The 20,807-nt window shown below is 38.6% G+C and overlaps 3 protein-coding genes across 3 annotated transcripts in view; 2 read left to right on the top strand and 1 right to left on the bottom strand.

Moving 5' to 3' along the window:
* LOC101313557 (protein FAR1-RELATED SEQUENCE 5-like) overlaps positions 1-121 on the bottom strand; it is a 1,175-nt gene extending 1,054 nt beyond the window's left edge. The window contains exon 1 of the mRNA XM_004289227.1: positions 65-121. Within this exon, the coding sequence (XP_004289275.1) occupies positions 65-121 (57 nt within the window). The remainder of the gene's footprint in view (positions 1-64) is intronic.
* A 2,378-nt stretch (positions 122-2,499) lies between these two features.
* On the top strand, positions 2,500-7,447 carry LOC101297956 (U6 snRNA-associated Sm-like protein LSm5-like). The gene is made up of 4 exons (XM_004288075.1): positions 2,500-2,589; positions 2,679-2,802; positions 6,584-6,656; positions 6,871-7,447. Exons 1-4 carry the CDS (start codon positions 2,556-2,558, stop codon positions 6,901-6,903), a joined length of 264 nt encoding a protein of 87 aa, XP_004288123.1. The 5' UTR covers positions 2,500-2,555; the 3' UTR covers positions 6,904-7,447.
* Positions 7,448-9,301: 1,854 nt separating this feature from the next.
* LOC101291175 (laccase-15-like) lies at positions 9,302-13,526 on the top strand. The gene is made up of 5 exons (XM_004288054.1): positions 9,302-9,425; positions 9,521-9,672; positions 9,771-10,015; positions 10,103-10,231; positions 10,524-13,526. Exons 1-5 carry the CDS (start codon positions 9,315-9,317, stop codon positions 11,609-11,611), a joined length of 1,725 nt encoding a protein of 574 aa, XP_004288102.1. The 5' UTR covers positions 9,302-9,314; the 3' UTR covers positions 11,612-13,526.
* Positions 13,527-20,807: the final 7,281 nt, after the last annotated feature.

Genomic DNA, 20,807 nt, shown 5'->3' with positions numbered 1-20,807 from the left:
AAACGGTTACCAAACAGAAGCTATATATATATATAGTGATCAAAGAAGGAAACCCATTAATCACCTGTGTTGATATTGCTACGTTGTTTGAGTTTGATGGCGTATGAAATTCACGTTCCATGATTGGCAAGTGTCTCGATCACGTTCAAGTTCGGTATTCAGAAGAAGATGAAAGAGAAGATGAAGACAGAAGAGAAGACGAAAGAGAAGAAGACAGAAGAGAAGACAGAAGAGAAGAAGAAGACAGAAGAGAAGACAAAAGAGAAGAAGAAGACAAAAGAGAAGACAAAATAGAAGAAGAAGATAGACGAGAAGACGGAAGAGAAGAAGAAGAAGAGTCATTCTTCGATTTGGTGGTTTTGTAAATATAATAATAAAATTATAAATTAGAGATGAGTTAGAGTTGGGTTAGGGTTAGAGTTAGGTTAGAGTTTGAATAGGTTAACAAGGTTAGAGGGTGTTAAAGCTGATTAGGATACAAATGCCACATGTCGAAATTTAAAAGGGAGACATGTAAGGGGATAGGGAAATGGGGACAGCAGATTTTCTCCCGAAAAAATAGGTCAAAATTTGAGAAATGTCTACGATTACAAGGATGAAAAGGGTCACAGAAGATGTTAGGATGGTCAAAATGTAGTGGACCTCATCCAACTCATAAGAAATGCATATAGGCATCTTGGAGATAAGTCATTGTTAAAGCTTGACAAAGATGTTAGAAGCGCATATCCTAGTCTATTGCATTACATTCATGAGGTGTTATGCAGACTCCAAGTTACTATTGTGTGACTTAAACAATGTGAAACAGTAGAATGTTTTTGGTTTTAGTCAATTAAAATATGTCAAGAAACAAAAAGGGTAGTCTGGATAGTTTATGCTTTGTACTTTTGTAGTCTGTTTTAATCTATTTGTTTTGAATACGACTTGTTTATGTCTTCAAAAAAAAAAAGAATTTGAGTCTGCTTATACGTGCTTTTCTTTCTTAGTGTTAAATAAAAAATTACTCTTATTTTCTTATCTTGAATTTTGATCTCATTGGACTTTATAATTCGATTGATTACTATTGCCGTAGATTTTAATGGACAAAAGAGTTATACCAGAACTCACTTTTGTGTTATTCGAGACTTTGATTCAATATTGTACATGCTTTTGATATTATTAAAGTATGATTTACAAGTTGTCTTTGTTAGGTATGACTACCGAAATATATAGATTGATAAATGATTTACAAGTTTTACACATATATAGCAACCTAACAATACATGGGTTGTCAGGGTTGTTATGGCAAGACAAAGAATATTGTTAAGTGATGAGAATGTAACACATCTAGAAGCAAGGAGAATGACTCGATTTAGGCGTGCTTCGAAGTTATCATTGTTTCCCTCATGCAGAGTGAATTCCGCACAATGCATGATGTGTAATACTCAGATATTGAACTTTTTGGGAACCAAGCCATTAGCGATAAGATCACAAACGATATATGTGTCTGTCTCAATTGCGCTCATAAAAACCTTTAATATAATTGCTGAATATATAGGGATGTCATTGATAGACTTAAATACAAAATACTACACGATAGAGATGTTGATTGCACAGAGCAATTAGAGAAATATTGGAGGCGGCCCAATTAAACACTCTTCCCAATCTTTCCTCTTGGGGCATTCTCTCACTTGACGCCTGGTTGACCTTCAATCTTCATCAACCATTTTCAATGAACTTGGATGTGTTCTCTCCCTTTTACCATGCATGAAAAGGAAGAGAACGTATTCCTATTCTCTAGAGAAGATTCCTACTTCAGAAGCACTAACTACAATGTCGGTGGAAGGACATGTTCTAGTGGATACAACTGAGCAACCCTCCCATTCTAAAAAGGGGTCTCCACCAGGTACATTCTTTCAGCCAAGAAGCTCATAACTATTTCGGGTGGAAGAGTCCTAACCTTATAGGCTGAATCTTTGGGATTAAGTGAAAATGACTTGGAAGCTACTCTGATTTCGATAAGAGAAGTCTAGCAACAATAAAAGGTTCCCAAGTCGTCAAAGAAACCATCTCCTCCCCTTATGCGTATCACCTTCCTCACGATAAAGAAAGTGGTTAGCCATACTAACAAGGGCAAGGAATTTGCTTAAAACTCTTGGCTTCACCTAAACTAATGATGGGTAGTTTTTTTTATTTAATTCTTGAGTTGTATTTAGCTATACAATGACTGAGGGGACTGTCAACTGATATTTCTCTTTAAAGAATTAAATAGAAATAGTTTGATGTCATTTATGTTAAACTTACTTTATTGAGCATATCTACAACGTTGGTTACTTGTCAGGCATAAGAGTTTGTTTGTGCCGTGTATGTATTTGGTTGCAACTTGCAAGACAATATGACGATTCTCACCTCAGAGATAAATTTATGAAATTATCTATTTTCTTAAAAAAATAATAATAATAATAATAATTGTCCACGGACCCCAAATAAAAGAGGGATGAGAGAAGAGCTGGAACAAAAACCAAAGAATAAGCTTCACTTCACAACTCAGTCTCTCCTCCAAAGCTTCCTGTCTCAAAATGGCCAACAATCCCTCGTCGCTAATGCCCTCAGGTTTGTTCACTCTCTCTCTCTCTCTCGCTCTCTTAATCTTCCGATGAAAATCAGAGACGGAAGAATAATCTAATGTTTGAAACGCGCAGAGTTGATCGACAGGTGCATAGGGTCGAAGATATGGGTGATCATGAAGGGCGACAAGGAGCTCGTCGGCACTCTCAGGGGTTTCGATGTCTACGTCAACATGGTTCTCGAAGATGTCACTGAGTAGTATGTATTCCTCCTCCTCCTCTAAACCCTAATTTGGGGGGTTTTCCTCGCTTTAGGTCTGCAAATGCTTTACATTTCGTACTGAGTAATTGGGAAATTAAGAAAAAGGAGTAGACAATGCATAAAGATTGGACCTTTTGTGCAATTGGAAACCCTCATTCAGTAGTTCATTGTTATGTGAAGCTAAACATAGCTGAATTTCATGGAGTGTTAGAGATTTTGAACAGTTTAGGGTTCAAAGTAAAACACATTATCAATAATTATGTGGGAAATTTTTTTGTTTTTATATCTATTTTTCTTTTCTTTAAAAAAATTTCAGTGTGATTTGTACGGATGCTCTCTGTGTTGTTGAAACTTACATAACAATTTTTCCACCTTTTTTTCATGAGACAATTTTATTGTAGTTCTAACCCCTATTTCCTCACCCTCTGTTACCACTTGGGCTAACCTTAAGTGCGTGTTGGCATGTAAACTGGTAAGTAGAGATTTAGGATAAAGGTCCAAGGAAAACCACATTGGACAAGCCACATGGTAGAAACTTTTTATCTATACTGAGTAGTAAGCCTGTCTACTATCTTTCTCTTTCTCGGATCCCAACCGGAGCAGCTAACAGGTTAGAATGATTAATGAGAATTTGAGATGAGAAGGGGTAAAGGAAGGTGGAAAGAATTACTTTATGAATTGGTTAATGGTTTTCAATTCTTTATTAGGAACTATGTCATTATCCACTTGGTGCTATTATGTGGTGGGGAAATGGGAATGGGTAAGTTGTTGGGAAGAGAAATGGGTGGGGGACATAGATGTTTGCCTCGTATTCTCATTTACATAGATTATATATGTACCATACCATTGGCAGGATATGTACCAACGGTTCTATCTCTTCTTTGAGCTGGGATTTTGGGTTTAGAAGTATTTGTCTGATCAAGTTGTAGAGCTTTTGTCCTATTCTCAAAGAAATATTGAGCTTGTCCAATGTAAGACAAGACAAGAGAAGGTGGATGTTGGAGAGTATGTTGAATTCTCTAGACAATCTTACTTTAAGTCTCTAAGCAGTTGATGGATTCCCTATTTTGTAATTTGGAAGGCTGAATACCGTCCTAAACTTCTGGTGTTATTTTGGATTACTGCAGAAGGTTAATACTTGTGATTATCTCTCCCGTCAGTGTTGTATTGAAGCGGAGAGTGTGCATCCGTGTTTTTGTACTGTCCAATTGTTTTAGCTCGTTGGAAGGGTGTTTAGGCAATGTAATGTGAACAGACATTCCAGCTAATAAATGGTGTAATAGGTACACATCATTGTTTTACGGGGAGAATGAAAGGGCTGGTTTTGGGAGAAGTGCCTTAATAGTGGTGTTTTGGGTAATTTGGATAAGAGAGGGGGAGGGGTGTGGGATGGGTGGGATAGAGTTAGTTTGTGGGAGTCTTTATGGGCTTCAGTTTTCTAAAAAAGTTTTTGGTTCCCTCTTTACTGTTCAGTTGGAGAATGCAGCAGTGAGTTAATTCTCATGATCTTATGTTCCCCACCGATGGGTTTCACTATTCATGGGATAGAGTTCGTCTCTGGGAGTGATGGGCTTTAATTTCTTTGATTTTTTTGTAGTTCCTTTTTTTTTTTTTTTCTTTGTTTCACTTAGAGAATGCAGCAGTGAGTTAACTCTCATGCTCTTATTCCTGTCCCCTCTTTTGTAAATTTTCTTTTAGTTCAACATTTTTCTATAAAGCAAGAAATGTTTGACAAAGTTATTCAGACTATCAGTTTCACTGTAGAGTTTCGGAATCAGAAGAGCTACATTGACCTTGGTTATCTCTGTCTAACAGAGTGTAATCACAGGAAGTTACTCGTAGGGAATCAAATAGATAAAACGGGTGTAGAGAGATTGTGGAATCTCGGAACTCTCTTCATTGGTTAATTTAGTTATCGACAATACCTTTCCATGGTCCTTAGTTGAGCAGTTTCAGTGGTGGGGAGCTAGGCCTCCAATCTTTGGTACAAACTACTGAGAACTTGAGAAGGGGTAAAGCAATGAAGAATTACTTGGGAAGTGGATTATAATTTTACTAGGAACTTCATTTTCGGCTTGTGACTGATATTTGGTGGAAAATGGAGTAGCTAATAGCTGTTTCCCATACATATAGTCGATTATATGGATTATATTTGTATCATACCATTGCCTGGATTTTGGATTTAGTAGGATTCAAACATCTGGAAGTTGGAGAGCTTTTGTCCTTCTCTTATCAGATTGAGCATATTAAGCTTGTCTGGCGTAGACAAGACAAGACGATGAGAATATTGGAGAGTGTGGTGAATTTGCTTAACAATTTTACTCAGCATTTTATGGATTCTCTGCTTTGTATTCTCAGATTGAGGATGTCGAGCTTATCTGATGTAGACAAGACAAGGTGGTTATTGGAGAGTATGGTGAATTTCTAGACAATCTTACCCTAAGCAGTTTGTGAATTCCATATTTTGTATTTTTGAAGGTTATATCCCAATTCTGGTGTTAGTTTGGATCACTGCACATGGGAGAATGAATACTTGTGATTGTATCTTTCCTCAGTATAGCAGCCAGGAGTTTGCATCCGCTTTTTAGCCAAGTCCAATTGCTTTAGCTCTGTGGAAGGGTGTGTAGCGAACGTAATGCGAGCTGTGGCCATTCCAGCCAATTGTTGGTGTGATAAGTATACAGTTTTGCCTTGGTGATAGGTATACAACTTTGCTTTGGAGAGAGAGAAAGAAGGGGTTGGTTTTAGGGAGAAGTGCTGAATGGTGGTGTTAAGGGGTCATTTGAATGGAGGGGGTGATGAGTTTGACTATCTGTTGGATAGAGTTCTTTTCTCGGACTCTTTATGATCATCAATTTCTTTGAGTTTTAGTAGTTACGCTTTTCCTGTTCATTTAGATCAAATTGCAGCAGTGAGTTAATTCTCCTGCTCTTATGCTTGCCATTTCTTTCTTCTTTGCTTTGGTGTTTCTACTAGCGCATCCAGGAGTTCTTAGTGGATTGCATGTCCACTATTTTGTACATGTACTTCAGTTTAACAAAATCTTTTTCTTTTTCTTTAAGCACAAATGTTTGACAAATATACGGAGCCTATCCTTTTCACAAAGTCTTCTTTGTGATCAGAAGTGGTGGAAGATTGACCTTGGATATATCTGTTTAACAGAGTGCAATCACAGGAGGTTGCTTTTAGGGAATCAAATAGATAAAGGTGGTAAATAGATTTTGGAATCTGAGAACTCTTCTCATTGGTTAATGTAGATGAAACCTTTATATGATTATCAAAAAGAAAGATGAAACCTTTATATGGCTTAGTTAAACAATTTCAGCTGCGGGAGCTAGTGACCTTCAATCTTTGGTGAAAGAACTTAAAGAGTTGTTACACGTAGCTTTAGGTTCTATGTGAAAGAAGTCTTTTTGTTTGCTTTGGTATGTAATTTTGAATTTTTCTGTGCATATTTAGTCTTACACGTAGTTGTCTGTATATTTTTGACGAGTCCGTTGTCCGGACTCTTAGAGAACTCAATAGCCTCAAATTTTTGGTTTTATTGTTTGGCTATTTGGCTTCTCTGTGAATATGAGGTGCTGGGAACTCTTCTCAATAGAGTGCAGGCATGTTTGATAGTAACATTTTCATTTTGGCAGGCCCGTCCTCTTCTTTTTTCCATGTTATTTTGGTTTTGTGCATGCGCGTGTGCAGTTTAGACTAAATGATTCGTGTACCTACTAATATTGAAAAGCTTTATATTGTTTAACATGTGCTCATCTGTTTTGTGTTGCAGTGAGATTACTGCTGAAGGAAGAAGGATAACCAAGCTTGATCAGATTTTACTCAACGGAAACAACATTGCCATTGTAAGTGTTGGGTTGGAAGTTAAATTTAGTCCCATTGTGCATGCATGTGGTTGATACAATTTATGTGACCTTGTTTCAAAACCCTGGCAAAAGATTTGCTTAAGAAATTCCAATATCCCAATTTATGTGACCCATTCAACTTTTCATCTGATCATCTACACTTTTGACTATCATCTGCAAGCTTTAACACATTAATATTATGTGCACAATGCAGCTGGTCCCAGGTGGCTCCCCTGAAGTAGAGTAATAGAGCAAGGGAAATCTACTTTCATCTGCAAGCTTTAACACAATCTCAGTAAAACTTTTGCCATTGATGTGGTTATAGGACTTAACAGGGAACTGATGGATGGTTATGTTTCTTCTGAATTCTAGTTGCTCTGAGTGGTTACTGATATGTAATTTGGATATAAATATGTAATGGAAGCTTTACAGTTCTGTTGCTGACAAATTTATTAATATGCTCACTGAAGACGCTGGAATTGAAACTAGCAAAACAGAAATGATGATCTTGTTTTGGTGAAAATGCCTAGGTTAATTAGGAGTAAGCCGAAAGTTGGTGAAAATGCTTAGGGAGTAGCTTGTAAGGTCCAACTCCTTTTGCTAATCTCTCAAATGGGTCTTCCGAATAACGAGTAGGTCTTTCATGTTTCGTAGTGTTAACTTGTTTCCATCCTTGCTTCAACGTCATTGTTTATCATGGAGCTAGAGTTTGCTATTGTCTCGTTGCTTTGTCACACTACGCTGTTGGCCTCTGAAATCGGAATGGAAGCGAATTCTTACAACTTGTATGTGTTTTGGTGGGAGCTTGCCGGTATATCTATATACCTTTCGTTATACCGATAACTATTCCCGTCGGCTGCCGGGGCAGCCGCCGCAGTCGTCATCAGAGAATGGAAAGAAAGGTGGTTATAATCGACGAGATATATACCATCCTCGTGGCATTTACACAAGATTGCACTGCCAACATGATAGAATATCAATATTGACTCTGAGGTAGACGTAAGCTGATTAAACAGTTAATCATCCGACTTGGTATATTCATCCGAATTGGCAACTGAGCAAGCCACCTTGCTTTTGATTATGCTATGACTGCTACCTATCAATTAACAAGTACGAAGTTGCCATAGTTTCTTCTTGCACACAACAACAAGCTAATTTGACTCTGCTTCCTGTTCATCTTTGAATTCTAAGCTGAAGTTACGTAGGGATTCTAAAGTAGATTCTTGTTTTTGTGTCAATGTACTAATTTCAGCCGTCTTGTTTCTAGATCTGTTTTGGTTGGTCAGCTAACTAACAGACGTAATGTACTAAACCAGATAGAGACTAATGATTGTTATATAATTACATATAATACTTAAGGAGTCGAGTTCTGTTTGAATAACTAAAAATTGACGTTTTTCTACAGATAACTAATGGACTAGCTTCTTTCTCTTCTAGTATGCTGAAGAGATACGCAGGATAGCCAGATAAAGACTGAAAGGGAAAATACATGGTATTCGAATCGATAACTATTACGTCGTGATCAAGCTTCGTTATCAGTTTGTTGATCTCTGATTGAGGTTTTGATTCTTTCATGGTTCAAGTCTAAGCACCTGAAATCAGAAAGTGCAACAAATTATACAGAAACCTTAGCAAGGTTACTGCTAATAGGTAGTGTAACTGAAATCAAAGTTAGCAAAGATATATAACTAACTAACTACAGAGATTGATACTGCTAGTTGCTATTGATATTGTCTTTGGGATTGTAGACAAGTGCACTGTTTCTTCATTGGTCAAACTTCAAAGTATTGTCTTCATTCATTGCCAAAATAAACTAAGATATCTGAAATTACCCAAACCTAGCTAACACTAGTCATCTTTCACTGTGCTTGCTTAACGTGAAGAAACACTTTACTTCAATCATCTATGTTGAAAAGAATATGAAAATGCTTAGCTATTATCTCGGTGATGTTGGATTAGGTATGCCTCATTTTCACTACTTACTACTCTCTAACTACGAAGAATATTAGTTATACATCTTTATCAGTTCGTTGATTCATCAAAAGAATTTCAAACCTTTGCCAAGCTAGCTAGGTAAAGTAACTACTACATTTGAATAGTATCAATCAACTTTCATAAGCCTTTCTCATCCATTCTTCTGGAAATGGTAGAAAATTTATGACAAATAACAATATTTGACCCGAGATTATAACTTGGATATGGAGAAAGTGTTGGAAAGTAAGAATATGTGTGACTTGAATGGAAAAAGTTGTATGAAATATATTAATCCCCCTGCTATATTCGTTCTGAAAATGTAATAGGAAGAACAAAACTAACTTGGCCTATTTCTGGGAAACAATAATTGGGTATATATTCTAGGTAAAAGCTAACTAGAATATAAGAGAATTACGTATACTTTCCCTCCGCAAGTATACGTAATCTAACTCGTCAAAGCTGAACTTTACAAAGTTTTCGAGTTGATTATAACCACTGATAGAACACAAGAGAAGTCGCATTTTGATTCCAAGCATATCAATCATCACCAGTTCTATGGTAAATTCTGACCACTACTACTGTTAGTGAATAGTCATAAAGCTAGCTAGGAATATATACATCTCTCACTATATATATATACATGGATCTTTAGAAAGTAGTTTATTAGTGCATGTTGTGTTGAACATGAAGGAGGTTTCCAGAATTAGCATTCATCTGCAACTTTTGGGGTTGTTATTTGCTGTTAATGGCTTCCTCCTCCATTGCCAAGCTTGGCCAGCTCGTTACACTTTTGTGGTATGTCTAATGTGGTATTGCCTCTATGTACACACCCATTTGCTTTGTGTATGTTTCATATTACGATCGATTTTACGAGCTACATGTGTACGTAGGTGGAAGACACTCCATACACAAGACTCTGCAGCACAAAGAACATCCTGACTGTAAACGGCCAGTTTCCGGGACCGACGTTGTACGTTCACAAAGGACACACTATCAGCGTCGAAGTCATTAACAGAGGCAGTCGTAACATCACTCTCCACTGGTGCGTTGGTGCTTGATTGTCTTAGGTTTTTGATCACGGATTCCTTGTACTTTACTACTTTGCAATCCATATATAACAAGCTACTCAATCACGAGCAGGCATGGCGTTGCGCAACCAAGGAATCCATGGTCGGACGGACCGGATTATATCACGCAGTGTCCTATTCAGCCAGGAGCCAAGTTCACCCAGAAGATCATCTTCTCGACAGAGGAAGGCACCCTTTGGTGGCATGCTCACAGCGAGTGGGATCGAGCCACTGTCCACGGTGCCATCATCATATATCCCTCGAAGAAGAGCAAGTACCCTTTCCCCAAGCCTCATGCAGAAATTCCGATCATATTGGGTACGTAGTTAGCTCACAATTATCCTAACTATTCATTCTGATCACTTGACTAATGTAAAGAACTGAGTTGTACATTGAAAATTGCAGGAGAGTGGTGGAAGGAAGATATAGGGAAGCTTTATACTCGAACTATTCAAACCGGAGGGGACCCTAATATCTCCGACGCTTACCTCATCAATGGCCAACCTGGTGATCTTTATCCATGCTCTAAATCAGGTCAGTATTCCAACTCCAGCTACCCGATAATCATACGCGAAATTAAGTCTAATTAGTTTACTGTCACATAGAGCCGTAATGCCAGATAAACTGATATAGTGGTACAGATCAAGATGCTTAAGCCCTAAACTGAACTCAAAGATATCAACATCAGTATGTTATTCTGCTCATGTATGGTATTTGCAGCACTGAGATTCTTTCACCTACTAAGCACTAAAACTATCATTATGTGCCTTTTGAAAGTATGTATCATTATGTGCACTAAAACTATCATTATGTGCCTGATTTGCAGACACGTTCAAGGTGACGGTTGACTATGGCAAAACCTACCTACTGAGACTAATCAACTCTGCTGTGCAAGAGATACTGTTTTTCGCCATCGCCAATCACAAAGTCACAGTTGTAGGCACAGATGCTAGCTACACCAAGCCTTTCACAACCGATTATGTCACAATCTCACCTGGCCAAACCATGGATCTTTTGCTCCATGCTAATCAGAGCCCTAACCACTACTACATGGCTGCTACAGCCTATGTTGGTGGCGCCGTTCCTTATGATAACACCACCACCAGAGCCCTTCTACAATACACGAATCGGGGAACGAAAGGAAACTATACCCCTTCTTCAATACCTTTGCTTCCTAATCTTCCTGCCCACAATGACACTAATGCATCAGTTCATTTCAGTGGTAGTCTAAGGAGCTTGGCTGATAAAAACCACCCCATTGATGTTCCACTGAAGATTACAAATCACTTGTTTTTTACAGTCTCCGTCAACACGTTTGCATGCCCCAATAATTCCTGCGCCGGGCCTAATGGGACGCGCCTGGCCGCTAGTGTGAACAACATTAGCTTTGTGAACCCTAGCATTGACATACTACAAGCTTACTATTACCATGTCAACGGGGCATTTGGAACTCGGTTTCCAAAAACCCCGCCTTTGCTGTTTAACTTCACAGCGCAGGACTTGCCGCTGTACCTTCAGACCCCAAAACGAGGGACAGAGGTGAAGGTACTGGAATACGACGCAACGGTGGAGCTTGTGTTTCAGGGGACTAATTTGGTTGCAGGGGATGATCATCCAATGCATCTTCATGGTTTCAGTTTCTATGTAGTTGGAATGGGGCTCGGGAACTTTGACAAGGATAAGGACCCTCTGACGTACAATCTTGTTGATCCTCCTCTTCGAAACACCATTGCTGTCCCTGTAAATGGGTGGACTACCATCAGATTTAAGGCTGACAATCCTGGAGTTTGGTTTATGCATTGTCATCTGGATAGGCATATGTCATGGGGCATGGATATGACATTCATAGTGAAAAATGGGAAGGACCCTAAAGCACACATCTTACCTCCACCACCAGATATGCCACCTTGCTAGATATGCCACCTTGCTAAGGCTAAAGCTGAATGCTGGCTCTCCCCATATAATCTGATTCTATTGAATAAATTTGGGTGTGCAACTACTTGTTGTACTTTCTACATAATTAAGCAGATATAGAAATTTAGTTATTTGGTTCAGCCTAATATGTTCCAATAAGTAAGCATAGCGTTTCTAGTAATTGTAAGCAGATAGTTCTAGGGAAATGAGTTACATGAAGAACAGAAGAAGATTGCTAGCTTTAGTATTGACTGCTTTGTCCCATTGGGTTTCCCAGCATACTATATCCAGGAAATTTAAAAAAACTTTGCATAAACCTTCGCATTATTAGAAGTAAAAGTAGAGAAATAGAAAAACAAGAAAGGAAAATGACAATTAAAGTAGCTAGCTAGCTACCAATCGTTCACCCTATCAATTGGCCATTGCCCTATTTTCTAATTTACCATCAAGTACCACTCTCTGTCAAATACTATGAACTGTAAGATTCCGACTGGCCTATTCCTTTACCCTCCAGCCGATTCTTCCATTATGAGCCTTTCTTGGTTATACAACTCAAGGTGTCTCTGTGCAAGCTCTGATTTCTTCCATAACTTGTGGTGCCAGAATCCAAAATAGGCCAATTTGTAATTTATGCGACAAAAGGAAATGAGAAGTTATGATTGTTCTTTTTTATTGATTGACTTATGTATGTTGGAAATGGGGACACCACCAGGACTGCTTGGTTGAGAATGCAGATAAGCAAGACCTGCTGATATCTCTATAAGGATGCCAATAAGGCAACAAGGCACGGAAATCTTCCTGTTTTTTTTACCAGAAACCGAAAATGAAGCTCTAGTCTCGAACAGTAGCTAGTCCAACAACTTGATCACCTTTTGATTGTTGATTTGGGCAAGAGTGATAACCTCATTTATAAATCACTCGATTTGGCCCTCCTCCACACTTTTGCATACTTGATAGCCTCATGTTCTGGAAGCCTTTTCTTCACAGGCAACCGAACACACAACATAAAACATACATGTTTTATTGATACTAGCCTTCATGCCTGCACTTTGTGCGTGGTGAAGGAATTTCTGGCAAAAAAAATAACATAATAACTGTACAACCCAACAGTGGCCACTTTATCTTCAACTTCTCATTACCATTCTCAACAATTTCTTACTCACGAAGAAAGCAAGAGACAGCAACCAAAACTCAATAGGCCTCATTCCACTCAGCACAATTTCCTAAAACAATTCCATTGCTCCCCAAAGAAATCACTCTGCACATAACACCAAAACAACGCATCCAACGAAACAACATTCACCTCCGAAATTGCATCAAACAACCTCCTGCAATCCCCAAACTCCCCATTTCGAATACATAACAACCCAAGTATCAAGTTTTCACTTTCGGTCCTCAAAAATACAAACTAAAACATAATTATCTCTAGAGAAATACTACGTCAATGATCAAAACTACAACTAATTACTATGTCCAACAGCTTTTCCTCCAATTTTCAAATTTGTAGAGAGTCCCAGAGTCAAGTTCACAACAGTTCATTTGGAAAACGCTACACCAAATGCTCATATTCATAGCTTGCAGTAAAGCTAGAAACACCAAATGTGCTCATTTGATGATGCAGTATTCTATAATCAATCGCAGTTCAGGTAGGGCTAAATACAATAGTGAAAGCAGTGATCATAGGCAAAATGGTGGCTCAATTTTCAGAAACAGTGACAATAAAGAAAATACAAACCTGGAAACCCGAAGACCCTTCTTCCTTCTTATCTCTGGAATTGGGTTCTTAGGTCTCTATAAGACTTGGGCTCTTCAATTGGGTTATCGGGTCTCTGTGACCGTGATGTCAGCTGGGAGTTGGTCTATGTCTATCTCGGAGCTGGAAGCACCGAAGACAGCGAACCCGAAGTTTCTGTCTCCACTCTTTTTCTCTTCATCTGCTACGATTTTACGTTTCTGACCCTCTATTTCTCGTTGCTACAGTAAAACCTTGATAATTTAATATTGAGTAAAAGTTACAAGTGGTCCTCGTGGTTTAGAGTCATGATAGAGGAGACAAATGTCATCAATCATTTTGCACCGATAGAGGAGACATAATTTGTCTTAAAGAAAATGTGTGAGATACACGACTAGACTTCAACATTTTCATCTAGTCCTACATCCGAGTTGGTAGCATAAAACGATATTTGTGTTTTTCGTTCTAAGTGTTCCAAAGACACTCGTATTCGCGTTCCCTACTAAACTTCGTTCGCTTCTCCGTTCAAGTCAAAGNGTAACCAAAAGTTGTTCATACATTTTCATCTAGTCCTACATCCGAGTTGGTAGCATAAAACGATATTTGTGTTTTTTATTCTAAGTGTTCCAAAACACTCGATTCGCTTCCATAAATTCCACTTCTCCTTCAATCAAGAGTGGTAACCAAAAATTGTCCATAGTAATTGGTTTCATGTTCATTATTTTATTATTTATAATTATTTTTAATTATAAATTGGATTTATGTGTATATATTTGCAATATCTAACCTCTTCTTGTTACAATCTTCTTAAGACAAATTATAGGTATTGCATATATTGGTGAACAATTATATTGGCAGTTGCATAAACGGAATTGGTTTCCTACATGAATTATGTTGTCTTACGAAATGTATTGCTAATATATATGTTTCCTTCAAGAAAAAATGTTTATATTAAGAGATTTAACACTTACGGGTGTGTTTTCAAAAATGACAACCAAAAGTGGTTCTGGACAATTTGATAAAACAACCAAAGAGTCGACCCAAGTGCTGACCATGTGACTGCCATTGTACATGTCTCATTCTCACATGGAGGAAAACCTGAGAAGTTCAATGAGATTCACTCGAAGAATGAAGATGTCATTCAGGATGTCACTAAAATAGTGATAAGATGTGTTGAGGCACCACATGTGCCTAAAAGCACATCGAGTCCCTTGGTTTCCAAGAAGGACGTGACACTGATTGTTGCTAAAGAATCTGAAAGCTTTGTTGAGGTGAGTGTCAATATCTATCCAATTCGGACGGCAGAGACAAAAATATCTCTGCAACACAAGTGAAGGATGGCAATATCCTGGAGACTGAGGTAGACTTGAAGCTCTAAGGAAACACTGAAGATGTCAAGACCCACCCCGAATTTCATCCTGAAACCCGAAGTAAATCCTGCAGGGACCACCTCCAAAGAAAATTTACCGAAAATTCGGCATAACCTCCCTTGAAAATGGACAACCCTTCCTAAATAAAACATCTGCAAGCACTTCTAAAAGTTCCAACTCCAACCTTATAAACTCCTGGAGCCTTCGTGCTCCCCACAATCACAACATCTCCCAATATAGATTCACTAATCTAACAAAGATCCTAAACCAACAACCACATATTCAGAGCAACTTTACTTGAGAGGAGAGGAACTAGAAATAAATAGAAATGAGCGGAAGCTATACTATTGACTATGCCTCTTCTCCATGTACGCTCGGCCTCAACTATTGTAATACCTCATACCTAAAAGGGTACTGTTCGGGGTTATGAGTTACCGCGGATTTTCTTTATTCGCGCTCGAAGATTTAAATAGTGATTGCTCGAGTTTGTTTTCGAGTTTTTCTGAAAACGGTAAATAGTGGATTTAAAACTCCGAAGTTGTGGTACACGTTTATACGAGCTCACCGGTATGCCCGGATTATTTTCCAGAGCGACAAGCTATGTTCTTTGAATTTATGAAGGTTACAGTAAATTTTCAATTATTGTTCCTTGCAACCGTTTTACCTTAAAGGACCCAAAAAGTTGACTTTTCGTTAAGTCGATAATTTGGGAAAACTTCCTGCATGGAAGTCGTAGAGAACATTAATACGAGTTCGTGGACACGTGGCACGCACAAATCGGAGTTCGTATAAGAAAGTTATGGTCTAAAAACGGGAGATTACTGTTTCGGTGAAGAGTATAAAAAGAGAAACTTACCGAAGGTGGAAGGTAGAAAAATCAAAAACTTACCTCACCTCTTTCTCTCCTCCTCCCGCGCGATTCTCTCTCTTCCGCCACTGTTCTCTGCCTCGTGCGCCGCCGTCAGGCCGAATTGGGCGGCAATCCGGGTATTGGCAAGAAGCTAAGGAGGAGACCTATCGATCTAGAGTGGTGACAACGTCCCTCTCGCCGCCGTTTGGGAGAAATCACTGCGAGAAGGTGCGACTGTTCGTGGCTGTTTTAGCCGGATTTCTCCCTCCTCAGGCCACCAATCGGTGAGTTCTCTATATGATTAAGTTGGGTTTGATTAGTACAACATTCATATAGAAGCTTGTAACTCGGTTCATGGTGTGTGAGGAGAATTTGAGATTTTGAAATTTTAGGGTTTTTAGCCCCAAATCGGGTTTTACTGTTCTTGATCAAATGAACTATTTAGAGCTAGAATTGAGCTTAGTGTTGTTCATGAAAGTTGTTCGAAAGGTTGAGAGGAAGGTTCTGTCAAATTTTGGTGACGATTGGAGGTGGCCGGAGTTTGGCCGCCGGCCGGCTGTCGCTGGCGGCGGTTCTGTCACTTTTTGGGCAGTTTTTCATGCTTATTAAATTGCTAAAAATGAGAGAAACCCATTGGTGGAAAGTTATCAATTTTTGGAGTAATGTTGGTTAGGTTTCGGATTTTCCGAAGACTAGCAATATTAACGGTTAAAATTGATAACCGGGTATAAGAATATTAATGTTAGACAGTTGTTAGATTGTGCTTATATATGGAAGTGGATATTGGAGTGTTATGTATGGATTTGGGATTGGTTTTAGTTGAAGTGGGTGTCCATAGTATATCTAATGGGTGTCCATAGTAAAAACTAGTTAGAATGCTTAGCAAACTTGGATTCAAGGTGAAAGAATGCATGTTTGATGATTGCATAAGTATGGTTTTGATTTTAGACTTATGGTGGTAAATGTGAGGTGGTTAGGAAGGTAGAGTTGTAGATTAGAATGTTGAACTACGAGTTGCTTGATCCCTTTAAAAGGGTACGTAGGCAGCCCGATCAAGTTTTGGGTGCAGCCGCAAATTAACAAACAAAATTTTAGGTTCCAAATGCGACAAAAATGTTTGTCGTTTTGTTTGATTATGAGATCCTATCTCATTTTCAAATTAGGATTTCCTTATTTATTTTATTCGTTTATATTTTTAACACCTGGGTCAAGGTGTTACAACTATGCTAACCTGCAACTGGGCATTTTAAAACGAAGAGCCCAGGGGAAAACATTTGAAAACGTTAGAGTGAGTGGACACAAATGAATTTATTAAAAATATTTATGCATTCCCATTTTTAATTTCCATAGAAATTATGCTGCATGCAACAAGCTCAAAAGCTCTCATCTCATAAACTGACAATAACACGACTAGCTCCGGCTAGTCTCCAAAGCTTTATAAAATAGAGCCTCTCAGGCTAAAATATATGTATGTATTTACACACGTTCATACTCCCTATATAAATTCATGGGTCTATATAGGGCTATTACGCTCGCGTCCAACGCTCACGTCACGCCTTAATGTGGTGCTACACTACGCCATTAAGGTGGACAGATGGGTGTATAAATATGTGTCCATACCCCCTATATGAATTAGGCACTTATATAGGGCTACTACGCTCACGTCCAACGCTCACGTCACACCATAATGCAGCTATATGCTACGCCATTAAGGTGGACAGACACATATGGCTAGCTAGCATTTATATACATACTCTCCTCATCAATATATAATTATATTCACCGAAAATCCCATTTTCGGTAACTCTTCAAAAGAAATAAAATCGTCAAAATAAAATGACGTCAAATGCTCCAACACAATAAATTGCTCAAAAATCAATCATTGCATGCATATTATTTAAAACAAAAGTCCACTCACAACTTTAGGCATAAGCCCGACGAAATCCAAATCGCCACTCTAGTGAGGTTTCCTCGAACCCTGGCACAAATATATAATTAATTTCCTAACTAAAAATCTAATATTTAAACAAAATAGGCAAAATTAACCGAGAGCCATACTCACGCTCATCATTGCCTAACTTCGATACGGTCCACACCTCAACACTAAAACCAGCAGCCTTAACTACACTCTTCCACAGATTATACGACTTTAATCCAACGGCCGGATTCTACCTTATTAATCCGCCAAAATTACCAAACTTCGGAAATTCACAAACCTATCCAAAACTCATCCAAAAATTCCATAATTCATATCAATAAACTCCCCTAAATATTCCACATTTAAAATTATACAAAACTCCCAAACAGCGGCGGCTCCGTCGGCAGCGGCGGCCGGAGGCCGATTCCGGCGACCTCCAATGCCTATGAAATTTTGACAGAATAATCCTCTCATCATGCTCTACAACTTTCCTAACTAGCACAACACCCAATTCCAAGCCTAACTAGGCCAATCGAACGAAAACATCATAAAAACCTTAGAATTTCCACCTCAAATTTCTCTTTACCTAGCTCAAGAGGGAGTGAGACCTTTGGAGGAGTTGCTGCACGGGAGGAGGGCTTCACAACGAGCTAAGGATCGCTGGCTATGGCGGCCGGACGAGGGAGTTCCGGCGAAGGAACCACCACGACAGTCGCCGCTTTTTGGGGGAAGAACTCCTTCACGGCGGAGTTAGGGCGGCTGTCACCGGTCCAGGGAGGTAGCTGGGTCGGAGACCGACAGTTTGGGACCGGAGCGGCGGCGAACGGTGGCCGGACGGCGGCAGGCGGGCGGCCGGAAAATCGGGCAGCGGGAGAGGGAGAGAGATCGGGAGGAAGAGAAGAAGAAGAGAGAGAAAAGTGGTGTTTGGGCCTCACACCACCCGGTCCAACACTCTTAAACCAACCCAACTCCAAAATAAAACACCCCGAAAAAATATTACCCTAGTAAAAATTACCTTTTACTAGCTAAAATTTACTATTTTTACCGTCGTCAAATTTTTCTCCTACAAATAATTCTCCGAAAATAAACGTCCCTCAAAACACCTCTATGGCCAATTAAATTATAACCTTAATGACGGAGACGGTAAAATTCTTATTATAACCAAGTTAATAAATAAGGTAAAAATTTAAGGGTCGGGATGTGACAGAAGACTTCACCATTGAGGCGGTAAAAGTAGCAGCAGCACACAAGGCTGTGACATATTGGGCAAAGGTATTGCTTGGTCATCCATTTGAGCTACACACTTTGATATGGAAAAGTCCCAAATGATAAGTCAAGATTTGCACCATTTGTTAACTATAGTGCAAGATATGCCAACTATTGGAGGGCGTTAGATGTATATGGAGGCATGTGGGAGTCATGTTCAGGACGACATTATGAAATGAAATTATAGCCTGACATACACCATGGAGTCATCATGATTAATGATGATGAGAATGTAACTAAGCATGCAGGTCTTGAAGCAGCAATTGACTTCGAGAATGAGAGTATTGCAAGCTGTGAATGGCCTCTGCTTGATGAGAACATGTCTGACGGACAGAGCATGGAAGAAGTCAAGGATTTTGACTGCGGAATAGGAGACCTTGAGTTGTGGTATGACCAAGCCAAGTTTAGAAAAGCAGGTTCATGAAATGAACTCTGAAAAGGAACGAAATTTCAAATAAAGAATTGTATGTTCCTAAGGTCTGTATGAGTTTAGACTCAGTAAATGACGTTTTTGTTTTGTCCAAAATGATATAGAGCTATGGGTGGTGGATTATTTAAATGAGAATTGTCAAGGAAATGAATGAAGCTAGCTTTTCCACCTATATGCTTGAGTCTTCCATTTTATGGGATGGTAGACTAGGATATGTTAATTACGATGTTTTGCAAAGACTAATTAACATGATCACTTATCAAACATAAGTGTGAAACTCGGTTTGAGACAAAACTAACAAGATCATCTTTCAAAGAAAAACGTTGAAAACTCTTTGATCTAATCCATAGTGATATATGTGATTTGAGATTAACGCAAACAAGAGGTGGTAATAAATACTTTATCATCTTAATAAATAATTTATCATCTTTATCGATAATAATACAAAATATTGTTGTGTGCATTTGCTGGAAAGCAAAGATGAGGGAATAAAGAAATAGGTTCTCTATAAAAATGAGGTTGAAAATTAACTCAACAAAATATGGCACCCGAAATGTGGGGAGATGTCAATTTAATGGCCAATGACCTTTTAAATAAGGTGCCCAAAGGGAAAATGAAAGCTCCATATGAACTATAGGAAGGAAGGTTATCAATCTTTCCAACTAAGCTTACTCAATCGGACACGATGTCTAGGCAAGAACTATCGAGCTGGGCAATATACTTAAGCGAGCCATGCTCCACTAAAACCTCACCATCTTACCTGGTCGTGTTTGATTGAAATTACCGAAAGGATTGAGTAATAATCTTTAATCATATTGTCCAGAGTCATTGGAAGTGATGTACTTAACGAGTTGTACAAACCAAACATAGCTTATGTTGTGAAGAAGCTAAGCATGTACACGAGTAATCCTAGAGCTATGCATTGGCAAGTACTTAAGGTACACTCGAAGTTATGGGTTGGACTATACAAATATCTAGTTGTCTTAGAAGGATACAGTGATGCAAAATGGATATCTAACATGATTTAAAGTGGAAAACTAAAAGCCATTGAAACAAAAATTATAAAATTCAAATTAAACGCAACACTTTTGGTTTGGCTAACACAAATTTTATTCACACCTCCTTAATTGGTATATAAACCTCTTATAAGCACGATTGTATAAGAACAATTGTATCTTTTTATAAATATTGCTTCATAATGGTCGAGAGCCCTTCTACTGAGGACTCGTAAGTTGAAGACTTTTCGGTTTATGGTTTAAAAGACCTATTTTTCGATCACATCTTGGCATCTCATCCGTTCAGTTTTTAGGTCTATATGTGTAGATCAACCCTACAAATTTTTAGTCAAATCGGTGGTCGTTAAGGTAACAAACTAAATCAAATTAATGGACGAACCAAATTTGCCAAACATGAACCGTTGAAGTTTATAATTGGTAAATCACACTTATAAATGTCTTAACGATTTTCAATATGGCTGAAAATTTGATCTACTCATAAATACCTATAAACTGAACGGTCAAGATGTGGATATAAGATCGAAAAGTGAGATAAGCTGAAAAATCTTCAACTAGTTCTCAACTTTAGGGTCCTCATTAAAAGAGTTTCCCACAATGGTCTCTCTCTCTCTCTC

The sequence above is a fragment of the Fragaria vesca genome, linkage group LG1 (genome assembly GCF_000184155.1).
Source record: "Fragaria vesca subsp. vesca linkage group LG1, FraVesHawaii_1.0, whole genome shotgun sequence".
Taxonomy (NCBI): domain Eukaryota; kingdom Viridiplantae; phylum Streptophyta; class Magnoliopsida; order Rosales; family Rosaceae; genus Fragaria; species Fragaria vesca.
The sequence above is the reverse complement of the archived record's forward strand: the minus strand, read 5'-3'. Positions and strand labels throughout refer to the sequence as shown.

Bases quoted from the DNA above. Each gene is read 5' to 3' on its own strand.
- LOC101297956 (XM_004288075.1), top strand. From the start codon at position 2,556: ATGGCCAACAATCCCTCGTCGCTAATGCCCTCAG. The intron at 2,590-2,678 runs GTTTGTTCACTC...TGAAACGCGCAG, and splicing joins CTCGTCGCTAATGCCCTCAG to AGTTGATCGACAGGTGCATA. The intron at 6,657-6,870 runs GTAAGTGTTGGG...TGCACAATGCAG, and splicing joins ACGGAAACAACATTGCCATT to CTGGTCCCAGGTGGCTCCCC.
- LOC101291175 (XM_004288054.1), top strand. From the start codon at position 9,315: ATGAAGGAGGTTTCCAGAATTAGCATTCATCTGCAACTTTTGGGGTTG. The intron at 9,673-9,770 runs GTGCGTTGGTGC...AATCACGAGCAG, and splicing joins CGTAACATCACTCTCCACTG to GCATGGCGTTGCGCAACCAA. The intron at 10,016-10,102 runs GTACGTAGTTAG...TGAAAATTGCAG, and splicing joins AGAAATTCCGATCATATTGG to GAGAGTGGTGGAAGGAAGAT.